The sequence below is a fragment of the Ursus americanus genome, chromosome 30, assembly GCF_024610735.1.
Source record: "Ursus americanus isolate L20-20 chromosome 30, mUrsAme1.1.p, whole genome shotgun sequence".
Taxonomy (NCBI): Eukaryota; Metazoa; Chordata; class Mammalia; order Carnivora; family Ursidae; genus Ursus; species Ursus americanus.
In genome coordinates this window covers 19,712,834-19,727,905 of record NC_142156.1, presented here as the reverse complement: position 1 = coordinate 19,727,905, position 15,072 = coordinate 19,712,834, and the positions used below count along the sequence as shown (strand labels likewise).

Genomic DNA, 15,072 nt, shown 5'->3' with positions numbered 1-15,072 from the left:
ATTCATTGAAATAAAACCTGATGGACTCTCTCACTCATGCACGCACATACCCCCAAAATAAATCAAGCCAGAAAAAGTACGTGGGAGGGTCATCAGGGTCTGAGCACAAAATATTCTCACATAAAAGTGGTCTCCTGCTTTTCTCTCACCTCAATGACTTCCCCTATCAGAGAAAGCGTTTTCTCCCATTTGTGAACAGTCTGCAGAAAAGGCCCCACAAATCTGCTTCCCGAGATGCTTTGCAGGTTGACGGTGTTGTCGTCAAGGCTCTGGATGATTTCGTCAACAGACCCCAAGATGTAGCCTCGCTCCTGTGTGCCTTTGAAATATTTGACCACAGTAAACTTCATATTTTCCCACGTGTCCAGGATCTCCTTCACCGCCTGGTCAGGAAGATAAAAACGAGAGGTTTGGGCACAGACATTGAAAAAAACAGAACTCCAACCCAACAGCAACTGACCGAGCACTGGCTCCATGCCCAGTAACCACGGTCCATACAGGACCGCCTTCCGTCCTCAAAGCACCCTAGCGAAGTAAGGATTACTACCCACGCTTTATAGAGATGCCAGCGGGTGCTCAGAGCGGTGAAGCAGCTTGGCCAGGTCACTCAGCACCAGAACCAGGGTCTAAATTAACTGGTCTGCCTCCCTGCACACCTACAGGATCCTGCCCATGCTTGCCGCTACGCAAGGGAATCAGATTACAAAGTAACATGCCTATTAATGATTGTATTTTCAAAAACCAGTTGTATCAATATTTATGTGTATTACGTGTGTACAATGCATGTGTACTGCATACGTGTGTACATGTGGCATGTGCATTTGTGCACGTGTGTGCATGTGTGTGCGGGTATATACATGGATGTGCATTTACACCGGTTGGTGACTGTGTGTACATCTGTGTGCATGCACGTGTCCACACACTTTTAAGTATTAAAGGACTTACACGGAAATGTTACTATCTTCACGTGGTAGAATTACAAGTGATTTATTTTCTCAGTTTTCTACCATGAACGTCCATTAATACATATAATAAATACATTTAATAAATGCATTGGAAGTAAAACTATAATTTAGAATAAAAAATTTAACAGCACTCTATTTCTAGAGCAAACAATTCCTTATTACTCAAATACAAGTACTATAACAAACATTTTCTAAAATAATTCTCCAGGGGCACCGGGGTGGCTCAGTCGGTGAAGCATCTGCCTTTGGCTCAGGTCATGATCTCAGGGTCCTGGGATCGAGCATAGAGTCTGGCTCTCTGCTTAGCAGGAAGTCTGCTTCTCCCTCTCCCTCTGCCACCCCCCAACAAATAAATAAAATCTTCAAAAATAATAATAATTCTCTGAAATGAATATAACACTGCATGTTAACTATACTGAAATTAAAAATAATTCTCTTTTCTCAGCTGGTAACTAAACACTGTCTTACTTTCTCAATGGCAATCTCCTTGACAGCGGCCATTACGATCTCGTTGAGAACATCCGTGTGTTTGTGAAGTTCCATAGCAAACATGTTTTCCAACGTGAACGTCTCTGTCATTTCAAAAAACACGCCCGTTTTTTCCATCAGCTCTTTCCAATGCCTGAAAGTGCATCCACGTTAAAACCTTTATGCTTCCTGGATTTGGTGATGAATTTAATTATTCCCGCTTACATAACAGGACAAATCCCATTGTAAGTGAGGACATCATTAGAATCACATTTCCAAAGTTTTCCAAAAATCCCACTGGCTTCCGGAATCAAACCCAGGGAACCACCTCTAGCAAGATATGGTCTTAGATGGCTAGTCTTCATGACCATCTAAGAAAGCATGTGGCGTTTAACTTTCCTGGAACCTACTTCTGTCATGTAGTCGGGGGACCAGGGATCGCCACCTCTGTCGGCTCCCTCGGCCTGTTCGGGACCCTGGTGTAAGCTGTGAGCTGCCGCGTATTTGGTAAAGATTTATCATGCTCTTCCGTCTGCTCCAGGCAGCGGGCTAGCTGCAGCAGGTGCACGCGACCAAAGGCCAGGCTCCTGCCCGCGGGGACCCCACCACCTACTCAGGGGCACGGCCAGGACACGAGTCAAGAGGTCTATACCTTAAACAATCACCAACTGCTTTGAGCGCTACGAGAAAACCGCAGAGCACAGAGACAGTAAGAAGGGGTCTGCTGTAGACGGGAGGGTCCGACGGGCCTCTGTGCACACAGACACATCCAGCCGCTCGGCCCTTGACCCAACCCGGACTTCTTTTAAGGTTCACATCTGGCCTGCGGGCTGGCCCTTTTTTAGGATTCCACTTATATGGAATGAAGATAATAAAGGGGCTAAGCGTGGTGCTACACCAGCAGAATGCCGCGTACCCAGGGTATAAGCAGTAAGCACCAAATCACTGACTTTATTGTGAAAATCCACCCCAAAAAGGGGGTGCCTGGGTGGCTCGGTGGTTGGGCATCTGGTTCTTGATTTCGGCTCGGGTCATGATCTCGGGGTTGTGGGATTGAGCCCCTTGTCGGGCTCGGAGCTCAGCAGAGAGTCTGCTTGAGATTCTCTCCCTCTGCCCCTCCCCCTGCTCACACACCCGCTTTTCATCTATGACTCAGATGAACAAACAAGATCTTTAAAAAAAATTCACACACACACACACACACACACACACACACACACAAAAACCAGAAATGGTCAGAAAGGAGAATCTACTCTTCGTCCTCCTCTATTCCCAGACCTCGGCCAGGAGCTGATGTGAAGCAGGGGTATCATAGCCCTGGTGGGGGTATGGGGGGGGGGGGACAGGTATCACAGCATGAATAACATCGGGTTGCCAGAGAGAAAGGGGTTCCCTCTTCAGTGTCCCTCCACTGCTTTGATTACACCCGAGAGAAAGTCTCAGCTCGGTGCTGCTGGGCCTTTAACCCCTCCTCACAGTTATTCACCCTTCGTCCAGGGTAGGCCTCCCACTAAGCGACAGCCAATAGTTTTGAGCTAAATGTTAAAAATATTATAATTGCTTTCTATTTATGGCAAAAGCTTTCGGTTTCCCATTTACGGTGGTGGTGTGGGTTTCTTCTTAGAACACATTCAAGTAAAAAAAAAAAAAAAGAATAAGCTGATAGGAAGAAAAACGAGTAATCACAGTATAAATGATTTTGGCTGGGATATGACAAAAGTGGTGAGAAGTGACCCAAGCTTGGGAAGCACTGGGTTATTAGGGCATCACAAAACAGGGCACTTGAGCTAGAAAATGCTTCCTTGCTGAGCAGAGTGACGTCGTCTGATGCCTTTCCACCACTCTCTGCCCAGCTGCTGGGAGATACGACAGAGGAGGAGAGCAGCGTGGCGGGGAGAGCGTGACTCCCAAAGCTCCTCCTAATTCCTGTCCCCGCGGGGACAAATGAGGAGTGGATCCCCTCCATCCCACCCCCAGGACTGGCTGTTCCATTGAAAGACTATCGACACCTGCTCTATCCAGTATGGCTGCCACAAGTCACCTGTCGCTGTGTGGCTGTGTGGCGCGTCCAAATTAAAGATGCTGTATGTGGAAAACACAGGCCGACTGCAATGTATTTTTGTTTAAGAAGAGCATAAAATACCTTGTGAGAAATGTTTAATAGTGATTGCGTGTTGAAACAATAATGTTTTGTATAGATTAGGTTAGTTAAAATATGTTACTAAAATTATTTTTACCTGTTTTCTTTTACTTTTCCAAAGCAGCTAATGGAAACATTTTAAATATCTGGGTCACATATTTCTGCTGGACGGCGCTGACCTAGACCCCCTATTTTTTTTTTTTAAACCGTTTGAATGCAGCAACCACAAATGCCCGTCTACATCTGGCAGGGTTTGTTTTTAACAAAACAAAAAAATAGGAGAATCCTCGTGGCTGGTAGTTATCTAGAAACTCCACAAGGAAACAATTTCATAGAAACATGACCTGTATCTTTCGAGGTCTGCAGGGCTGTTCCCACCAGATCGAAGCAAGGACGGATTTTAGACTAAAGCTCCTCCCCGCCCCTTTCACAATGGCTAACAGGACAGAACAAACCTGTCTCTCAGTGCTTCGTGCTTCAAGTCAAGAAGTAAAGGAATCGAGTCTTTGAACGCCTTCATTTTTGCTTCTAAATGATAGGCCACTGATAAGTTTCGGACCTGCCGGGGTAGCTTTCTAAGGGACTTGAGAAAACCTTCGATTCCTTCCTGGAGGAACTGAACATTCAGGTTGATCCAGAGGGTCTGAGACCATTCTTCTTTTGCGACCTGGAAATAGGTGAGAAATAGTCCCATCAACAAGGCCCCTTTGACCGGCGGGAGCCAGGACTCAACCCTTGGTCACGCAAGCAGTATCACCCATCTACCCCAAAAACCTCAGATTCAAAAAGGAAGTCTTGATGATAGGCTCCAAAATACAAACAAAACAACTCCAGCTCTTTGAGGCCCCGCCAAAATAATGCTGTCTCTTGAGGATGTGTGGAATCCAAAACTATGTCCTCCTTCCCGCAGGAGAAAAGTGAGGAGTACAGAATCAGTAACGGGCACCTCTCACATCACGGAGCCACTTCGTTCTCAAAGCACGTATTTCTCAGGTGGGGCTGTAATGTGCTTCTCTTTCCCAATAAACGCAGCTAAAATTACAAAACATTTGTGATTTGGGTAATCCTGCCTAATTATCATACAGATAATCAGCATTTTGTGTTGAATTTCCTGAGATTTAACATAAAAAGTACTATCTTGCATAAAATGTACCATCTTGGATAATCTGCATTTGTAACCTGTGACATCGAGGCTCGATGGGGTTCCTTCGAGTCATGAAACGTATTTAACAGAAAATTGTGTTAATTGATGAAATATGTAGTAACTTTTTTGACTTAGATGTAAATGACATTAAGACATATTTACAATTTTTTTTCTTCGACTTCTAAAAAGATATTTAAACCTCAAAGAGCTTTTTAGATTATTTTGAGATGACATTCACGATTCATTTTTTCTTTGCAAAAATTTAATGAGATGAATCAGAAAGAAACTAAAAGTACTTCTTGGAGTCCCTACACCTAAATGTACTGCCTGTCCGTCATTAAAGTGCCTTTCTTCCCTCCACCCTCTGTGCCCCTCCCCTCTCTCACGGTTACGTTTGAAGAACCCCAACTGTGGTTAAATCCACTCCTTGACAATTTGTTCAGTGCTCAACGCCTACACCTGGGTAGCCAACCATGATGGCTGAGGACACTCGACCTCGTTCACTGGCGTTGGTCTAAATTCAGGGCCCTAATACTGCTTTCCCTCGGGGCCCAGCTGCTGCCCCATTCTTTCCCACACCACCACCGCACCCCTGCTTCATTATCCTCAAAGAGCCACCCCGCCCCCCCCCGCCCACTGTCCTCTCTGCTGACAATCTTGCTACACTCCTCCCTGAAGCAATCAGAACAGACTGTTCAATGTCTCCCACTAGAAGCACATCTGCACATATGCTCTGCCTTCCCCATATGACCCTACCACCCCGAGGCCACATGCTGACCCCATCCTTTCCCTCTGACTCAAGGACAACAGACTTCACTCAAGCAAGTCTCCTCTCACCGTGTTTCCTCCTTACTGGATCATTCCCACCACTACACGATTCCCGCTGTTATTTCTCCCATCTTAAAAAAATTATACTGACCCCACATCCCTTCCACCGAACCGCTCATTCCTCTGCTTCCCTTCGCAACAAAACACATTGGGAAAGCTGTCTAGATTTGGGGTTTCTGATTCCTCTCTTCCCATTCTGTCTTTTTTCATCTTGATTGGGGATTAACTGGCGTACACAACGGGACATATTTAGATGCACAATTTGCTGAGTTCGGGCATGTGTGCACCCCCATGGGACCATCACCGCAGCCGAGATCGCAAACTCGTTCATAGCTCTCAAAAGTCTCCTCCTGCCTCTCTGTAACCCCCCCTCCCACCCCCAGATACACTGCCTTGCTTTCTGCCATGATGAATTCATTGGCGTGTTCTAGAATTTTATGCAGATGGAATCATACAGGATGTGCTCTTTGGTATCTCAGCAAGATGATTCCGCGACCCACCCATGTTGTTACCCTAGTACATCACAGTTGAATCCTTGCTACTACCTCCTCACGTTCCATGGGACGCACGTGGCACGGCGTACTTACCCATTCACTTGGTGGATATCGGGGTTGTCTCCAGGCTTGGGCTATTACAAATAAAACGGCTCTGAACACTGATGTAAAAGTCTTTGTAGGGACCTGTGCTTTCTTTTCTTTGGGGCAAATACCTTGGACTCACTCTAATCAGGCTTCCACGGCTACCAATCCATCGAAATGTTTCCAAGATCACGGTGGCCTCCATGATGTGAAATTCGGCGCTCAATTCCACACCCCCCCTTACCTGATCTGACGCAGCACATGGGGCCGTTGGACAGCCCCACCCCTGGAAAGGCTTTTTTCACTTGGCTTCCAAGACATTCTACTCATCGGTCTTCCTCTACTACCGTGGCCCCTCCTCATTCTCCTTTCCTTTTGGGATATCTTCTTGTGGCATTTGACAATGGAGTGCTCCAAGCTCAGCTCCTGTTCTCCTCCATGTACCCCACTCCCGGCTGTACCGGGCTGAAGACTGTCCCCCCACAAGAACTCACATCCCCCTGGAATCTCAGAATGTGACTTTCTCTGGAGATCAGACCTTTGCAGATGGAATTCATTAAGAGGAGGTCATGCTGGAGTAGGACGGGCCCTAAATCCAATGACCGCACCAAGAAAAAACCTGCTCCTGGTTCAGAGCCTTGCTCAAACGCCACCTCCCTGAGCCGCCGCCTTCTTCCCCTGGGTCCCACGGTGCTGTCTGCTGTATTCCTACTACACATCAGAGCAGTATGGTGTTTTGTCCTTGGGTCAGGGTGACGGTTAATTTTATGTGTGAACTTGGCCGAGCCACAGGTGCCCAGATATTTGGTTAAAAATCTTCCAGACAGTGTTTCCCAGGGTGTTTCTGGGTGAGATTTAACATGGGAATCAGTAGCCTGCGTACAGATTTCCCTCCCCACTGAGGGTGGGCCTCATCCAATCCACTGAAAGACTGAACGGAAGGAGCCTGAGTAAGAGAACTCTGCCTGTCATCAGGCTGGGACGTCAGTCTTCTCCTGCCTTCGAGCTCAGACTGAGCCGGAGCTACCCCATCAGCTCTCCTGGGTCTCCAGCTTGCCAACCCCACATCTTGGGACTTCCGGTCTCCATAACCGTATGAGCCGATTCCTTATAACAAATCTATTCGGTGGGGCGCCTGGCTGGCTCAGTTGGTAGAGTACGCGACTCTTGATCTTGGAGTTGTGACTTCGAGCCCCACGTTGGGCACAGAGTTTATAACAGAGAGGAGAGAGAGAGAGAGAGAGAGAGAGAGAGAGAGAGAGAGAGAGGGAGAGAGAGAGAGAGAGAGCACGATAGATTTGGTGCCTATTGGTTCTGTTTCTTGGGAGAACCAAACTCTCTGGGGGGCCCAACGGGGCAGAAACAGATTGGGCAGATGCCACACTTTCCAGACCCTACTTTCCAACCAGCACAGTGCTAGGCTGTACAGAGTGGAGTGAATAGATGGAGGATGAATAAATGAATGCCATGAATTTGCATGGAGAACATATATGCAAGACGGCATCCAAATGTCAGGATAGTTGCTACTTTTTTTTTTTCAAAGAGTTTTACTGATTTGAGAGTGAGCGAGAGAGAGAGCGAGCGCGCGCACATGAGAGAGGGCTAGAAGGAGAAGGCTGAGTAGGGAGCCCAACACGGGGCTTGATTCTGGGACCCTGGGATCACAACCTAAGCCAAAGGCAGACGCTTAACCGACTGAGCCAGCCAGGCGCCCCAACTAAATGGCTCACCCCACTCCTTAACCAAGCCCCACCCACCGAAGAGAGTGTTCTTTTTCGTTATTGTGGTAAAATACACATGACATTTCCCATTTTAATCACTTTCACATGTACGATTCAGCAATATCGAGTATATTCACCATGTTGTGCAATCATCACCGCCATCTAGTTCCACAACTTTCTCCCCAAATGGAAATCCTAGATCCTTTGGCAGTTGTCCCCCATCCCTTTTTCCCAAGAGCCAAAGTGAGAGCTTCTACGAAACTGGCCCCCGGCTCTTCATCGTGGTGGCCTCACTGTCCGCTGGGCCAGGTCAGGTCCCACACTGCCTTCCGTGAGGCGGAGTCTGAGCCTAGACGCTTACCTTTAATCCTTCATAGAGCTCGTAAATATTCCTCAGCCCGTTCATTTCCTTCTGCACTTTGAGCAGATCTGGGTACATTGTAATTGGAAGATCAAAAAGTTTCTCAGCATTAGCCAACTCCTGACGGTTCTTTTCATGTCTCGTGAGCTCTTTTTCAAAAGTGGCTAAAAGTTCTAGTCCTGGTGAATAAGTAAAAACATAGATCAACGAGTGCGTAAAAATAAAAGGTACACAAAATGGAGTAAGAAATCACAGGCGAATGCACCAACTATCATTCCATCCACAGAAGCCATCTGGGAAGACACGTTTGGAATCACAACTTTCTCTCTCCGCCATTCTAACAGAAACCAGAGGGCCAGGTACGCATGCAAAATCCTCCAGTTAGAAAATTCTGTCTCCTTCACATTCATCCCTCTAAGTGGGCTCAGCCTGGGCTGCGCACTGGAATCCCCAGGGGAGCTTTAAACATTTTGGCATCTGGACCACCCTCCAAAACAACGGAATCAGACTGTTCGGGTCTGGGCACCAGGCATCCGTGGGCTTTGGGGATCCTCAGGTGAGCCCAGGGTACAGGCAAGGTTAAAAACCACTGCTCCATGCCATCGTCCCATAAAATTCTTAAGCAAAACGTATTCAAGTACCTCGTAAGTGCAAAGGGAATATTCTTACCTTTATCAAGGTCATCACCAACAGAACCAGGGCCTTCACGATAAAAACGCTTTGCAAAATCTTCTATCTGCTGTCTGTAGTTTGATATTTCACCGCGAGTAATCTGAGAAGGGCAGGATTGCATTAATTTATCCCAATGGATATATGTCAATAGCTTTACTCAGAAAGTAAAAAATTTAGAACGTACCTCTGTGAAAGTTCTCTTGATGCCCCCAAGAGCATGCTCCACATTCACTGATTCGTTAAACAGATTTGACCACATGTTTTCAATGTTGTCAACCAGTTCTTTCTCTGCATCAGAAGGCTAATAAAAAAAAATTTTTTTTTTTTAAAACAGAACAAACAATAAATGGTCTGCAACTTGGAACGGAAATTCTGGTCAAAGCTACTTCCCAGGGATTTCTGGTTCTGGTAAAAGCAGGCTAGGTCATTTGTTTTTTTGTTTTGTTTTGTTTTGTTTTTAAAGATTTTATTTATTCATTTGACAGAGAGAGACAGCCAGTGAGAGAGGGAACACAAGCAGGGGGAGTGGGAGAGAAAGCAGCAGGCTCCTAGCGGAGGAGCCTGATGTGGGACTCGATCCCAGAACGCTGGGATCACGCCCTGAGCCGAAGGCAGACGCTTAACGACTGCGCCACTCAGGCGCCCCAGGCTAGGTCATTTGAACCCACAAGGAAACTGCTTGAATTAGGAAAAAATTATATATTTATAATGTAAACAACATCAGGATAAAATCATGTTTAAAAATAAGTAGATAATACATAAAGAGATAACCAAGGGAGATAAGCCCTTCATAAACTAAAACCCATCTTCGAATCAACGTAAACTCTAATTAAAACAAGGTTATCTTAGCTTGCTGATGCATCCAGCTGCACTGTCAGAAGCAAAAACAGATCTCCTCTGACGAACTATAACAACATCTGGAGACTCCAATTCTCTCTAGAAATTTATTATGTCCAATGTCCAGGACTCAATCAGAAATAACAGGTAGGCAAAGAGCAAAAGGACTTGAAGGAAACCAAGAGACACACAGACGATATAAGCAGACCATAATGGAGTTCTAAGACACAGAACTTTAAATAATTCTACTCAATAAAGGAAAGACAACATTGAGAACCTTTATTTTAATCATAAAAATATGAATTTTGCATACTGTGCATTTTTCTGAGGAGAGGATCTCTAGGTGTTCAAAGCAGTCAAGCAACATAAATGCTGAAATACAAGTTTTGTGCAAATGCAGACTTATAACAGTTATTTGCTGCTTCTTCCTAGTCTGTTTTTCCAGCTGATTCTTTTTGAGTATATGTGAAGCACAGCATGCAAAATTTTGCACACAGTGTCACGGAGATGCCACACCCCCTCAAACTCCTCCTCAGACTTCCAAAGATCATTGAAACCACCCTGAATGACCCCAAATAAAGATAATTATTATCCTCTACCCATTTTTATCATCTTATCCCTCTCCCTCTCTCTGACTCTCCTCTTCTTACCATTTTTGCAAAGCCTTTTATTTATGAAAGGAAGTTAACACCAAGAAAAGAAAAGAAAAGAAAAGAAAAGAAAAGAAAAGAAAAGAAAAGAAAAGGAGGAGGGAGAATCGACATGGTGTGCACTTAGATTTACAGATCAATCTATGAAAAATACTATTTGAGCCATGCAAGATCAAGAAATAATCTCTGTTTTCGTTAAGCTAAATAACTGTGGGGTTGCTTTACATTTAAATGTCATTACTTAAAGTCATATTGGAGAAGAATTTCTGGAAAGGGTCTGAGAAGTCACCCCAGCTGTGAAACGCTTAAGGAAATGGCGCACTCACAAAGACCTTATACTTGGCCATGGTGCGGTACCGCTCCTGGACGTCCCTGTATCTCAGTTCCATGACCAGAGATTTACTTCTGATTTCGGCAATGGTTGCAAGGACAAACTTGAGGTCCTCAAGGGTACTGGGGCTCTTCTTCAGGCTCTTGGCCAGGCTCTAGAAAAGAAGGTCGAAGGAGACTACATAAACCTAGGGGGGAAAAAACCAGTCCCAAACGAAGACCAACTTTCAGGAGAGGCGGTTTGATTGAACCCAGCGTTCTGCTACCTCCATCTCCTCGCACAGGGTGTGGAGCTCCTCCTTTGCTGACTCATTGAGCAGCTTTCCAAGTGAGGTCACCCAGGACTTGGCATTTTCCTGCACCGTGTTTGCCAGAGGCCCTAGCTGGAGCCTGATGCAGTGCTCATCCTTGATTAAAGGGTGGTGCAGGACGTCCTGGGCTATCTTGGAATAGAACTGCAGCTTCTCATCATACGCCACGCAGGGAGGTCTCTTGGCGGCGAACTTCTCCAACACGATGGCTTTGTCCAGTTTCCACAGGGGGCGATACCTTTTCCATTTTTGCAGGTACTTCATGAGACTAATCAGAATCCTGTGGACATTTTGGGGGATCATAACCGCTTGTTCAGTTATCTGAGGGTTCAGGGAAATATCATTGTAAAAGCTGATTATAACGAGTTCTTCCTCCTCCCCCTTCTGTGGAGGGCATTCGATGCAGCTGCCATTCATCCATCGAACAAAATGCTGGCAAAAGAAGAATCGGGAAAAGACAGCACTTCGGTATTTATTTTGCTTCCCATCTATATATTCACGTTCAGGAATAAGTCTTGCTAATGATGGAAATCACGTCATTATGTTTTCCCCTTCACATTTTTACCGTGGTAAAAAATACATGACATAAAATTTGCCACTTGGGCCATTTAAAATATTCACAATTCAGTTACACTAAGTACGTTCACAGTGCTGCACAACCCTCACGATGACCTCATTCTAGAAGTTTTTCATTACCACTAAATTACCAACTAGTTACTCCCCATTTCTCCCATCCCCCAGCCCCTGGCAACCCCTATTCTGCTCTCTGCCTTTATGAGTTTGACTTTTTTTTAACATTTTTTATTTAAATTTTAGTTAGCTAACATACAGAGCAATACTGGTTTCCCTATGGAATGGAAGAAGATATTTGCAAATGACATATCTAATAAAGGGCTAGTATCCAAAATCTATAAAGAACTTATCAAATCCAACACCCAAAAAATAACCCAGTTAAGAAATCGGGGAAAGACACGAATAGACAAAGACGACATCCAGATGGGTGTTGTACGTAAGTGATGAACCACTGAATTCTACTCCTGAAATCATTTTATTAATAAATTGTGCTAGATTGCAAAAATAACTACAATCCTTTGTTCCTCCCATCAAGGGATGAGTCTGTTGGCAAAACTGTCTATCATGGGGGGGGGTCTATTTTCCCACCTTGCACTAGCCTGTGACTTGACTTGACCAACGGAGAGGGGCAGACGTGGTGTTGTGGCAGCTGTGGCCCAGCAGCTTCCCCTCTCATGCTCTCGAAACCGTGCAACCAGCAGATGAAGGTGCTTGAACTAGCTTAGATGATGGCAAGCCACTCGCAGAACCATGGTGCCCCCGCCAGCAGCCTGCTGATCATCGGACATGTGACTGAGCACGGCCAGGACCTGAAGAACCTCTCAGAGCCCAGTCCACAGAACCATGAGCAAAATAGTTATTATTTTAAGCCACTAAGACTTAAAGTGGCTTATTATGAAAAAAAAAAAAAGCCAACTTTCAAAATAATAGCCATCCACTTCCTGAACATCAGTTTCCATTTTATAGATGGAAACACTTAAGTCAGGAAAACGAACTCCCCAGGGTCCCAGAACAAATCTGTGAATTTGACACCCCCTGCTGCACAGTCAAGATTCCTTCCTCCTGGAGCAGCGCCTAGGTGGCTCAGTTGATTTAACGTCTGCCTTCAGCTCAGGTCACGATCCCAGGGTCCCAGGATCGAGCCCCACATCGGGCTCCCTGCTCTGCGGGGAGTCTGCTTCTGCCTCTCTCACTCCACCTGCTTGGGCTCTCGCTTTCAAATAAATAAATAAAATCTTTCAGAAAAAAAGATTCCCTGTTCCTTTCATCAAGCGTGGTTCAGGACAGCGAAGCATGGGTGTGTTACACATAGCTCCTCGCCGTCTGTAAAACGGGAATAACGTGAAGTACCAATCGGACTGCTATCACTGGCCCTCAGGCAATGTTCGTTCGGATCCATGAACTGCCATCACCATGCTAAGCGCTCTGCACACATTACAAACTGTAATCCCACGGAAAGCTCTGGAAGGCAGATCGTATCACCATCTCCACTTAACAAAGAGTCGCTAAGCTCCTAGTGAAACACTTTTGCTTATTTTGCTTTCAGTCATGAAACGGGAACCCTGAAGCTCCGAGAGAGGGTAATTAGGCCACACTGAGCTGGAGCATGACAGGGAGCAACGGGGACCAGAAAGGCGGGGGGGGGCACCTGGGTGGCTCAGGTGATTGAGCATCCGACTCTTGGTTTCTACTCAGATCATGATCTCGGGGTCATGAGATCGAGCTCAGCGGGGAGTCTGCTTAAGATTCTCTCTCTCTCTCTGCCCTTCCCCTGCTCACACGCATGTGCTCTCTAAATTAATAAATCTAAAAAAAAAAAAAAAAAAAAGGCAGGTGCTGGATTATGACCACGGTAAGGAGTTCGGCTTACGTTCTAATGCAATATGAAGTCATTGGGGGTTTTTGTAGAAAGAGATGTGACGTGAAATGACTCGTATTTTAAAAAGATAACTCTGCCCCGCCCCCCGGCCCCGGCCCCGGCCGTGGTGGAGAACGGACTGTGAAGCTACTGTAGTCGTCCAAGCGTGGGATGAGGCACGGGAGCCAACCAGGCCTCCGAGCGGCGGGGTAGGGGTGGATGGGAGGAAACAGAGGAGTCAAGCCTGGCTCCTAGGTTTCTGGCTCATGCGATTGGGTTGGGGTTGGTGCCAGTATCCTGCAGGAGGAAAACCTGGGGCAGGATCAGGGTGCAAGATGGGAAGTCAAGAACTCCACCTTGGACAGGCCAAGACTGAGGTGGGAGAGGACACACCCAGGAGGCAGGAGATGCGAAGAGCGTAGTGTGCAGCAGAGAGGTCCGGGCTGAGGCTGGAGGGGGCGGTCGTCTCCAGAGGGGTGGCATTATAAGCATGGGACTGGGGGTGATTGCATGGATAGGAGACACGGAGCTGGGATCAAGCCAGGACGCTCTGGGCTCTAGTGGTCCAGAGGAGGAGCCAGGAAGGACTGCAGCAGTCTGGACGAGGAGCGCAGAGCCGGGGTTCTCCATGGCCTCGGCAACTTGCTTCCCAAAGCTGCAGGCCAGCCGTCGGTGGCGACGAGCCCCTGTGAGCCCACACAGACAGCTCTGCCCTTACCTTGGTGATGTCCACGCAATTTCGGACACAGTGGACGCACAGTTTGTTGATCTCACTCGCATTGGGATGAAAGATGATCTCAGGAGCCGTCAGAATGGTGTCCGTTTGGAACAAAGGGACGTTTCCAAGGATCAGAGAATTAAAAGACCGCAAATTCCTACGAGGGGTTCGTAAAAGAGACCAGGGCTCAGTGGAGCACATCCGGCACCCGACAGAGGCAGCCAGCGCCACAAGTCACACATGGAACCCGCCGTGAGGAGGAACACATGCAGTGTCGCAACGACAGCGCACGCTGAGTTGTCACGCGCCCCCGCTTGGGCCTGTTTTTCAATAGCTCAGTTCTACTTTTGGAAAGTGAATACCTATTAGTCGGAAGACACTTAAATAACAGTGATGTCTTGCAGAAGCTGTTCCACCTGTTCCAGGAAAAACAGTCCTCACACTGGCTTTGTCTTCCCCCAGAGAGCCCTCGCTCTTGGAGCTTGCTCCTGGTCTTCAGGACTCAGCTCAAACGTGGCCCCTGGAGGCCTTTCTTGACCACCCAGCCACAAGAGCTGCTCCGTTTTCTCCCGGAAACACTATTCGGCCTTATTTCTTTCACAGTAATCATCTTGGTTAGGTCTGGTCCCTTGCGTTTTGTAACTCTCCTATGAGGATGGAGGAGCTCCAGAAGGACAGGGGCCCTATCTGGTCCAGTGCCTGGCACAGGCAGGCTCTAAGAAACCTGTGAATGAACGAATGAGTGGATGGATGGATGGATGGATGGATGGATGGATGGATGGATGGATGGATGAGCGGATGGACAAGTGGGTGGACAGACGGACGGACGGGTGGGTGGATGGATGGACGGATGAGTGGATGGACGGATGAGTGGATGGATAGATGAAAGCATGGATGGATGGACAGACGGACGGACAC

The 15,072-nt window shown here is 46.8% G+C and overlaps 1 protein-coding gene across 2 annotated transcripts in view; it reads right to left on the bottom strand.

Annotated features, from left to right (window-relative positions):
- DNAH10 (dynein axonemal heavy chain 10) overlaps positions 1–15,072 on the bottom strand; it is a 126,180-nt gene that overhangs the window by 76,818 nt on the left and 34,290 nt on the right. For both annotated transcript variants that reach the window (XM_045778772.2, XM_087857428.1), the window contains exons 20-28: positions 14,155–14,311; positions 10,961–11,437; positions 10,691–10,849; positions 9,062–9,178; positions 8,875–8,977; positions 8,206–8,384; positions 4,029–4,240; positions 1,434–1,587; positions 150–383 (exon numbers count right to left, since the gene is read on the bottom strand). In XM_045778772.2, the coding sequence (XP_045634728.2) occupies positions 150–383; positions 1,434–1,587; positions 4,029–4,240; positions 8,206–8,384; positions 8,875–8,977; positions 9,062–9,178; positions 10,691–10,849; positions 10,961–11,437; positions 14,155–14,311 (1,792 nt within the window). The remainder of the gene's footprint in view (positions 1–149; positions 384–1,433; positions 1,588–4,028; positions 4,241–8,205; positions 8,385–8,874; positions 8,978–9,061; positions 9,179–10,690; positions 10,850–10,960; positions 11,438–14,154; positions 14,312–15,072) is intronic.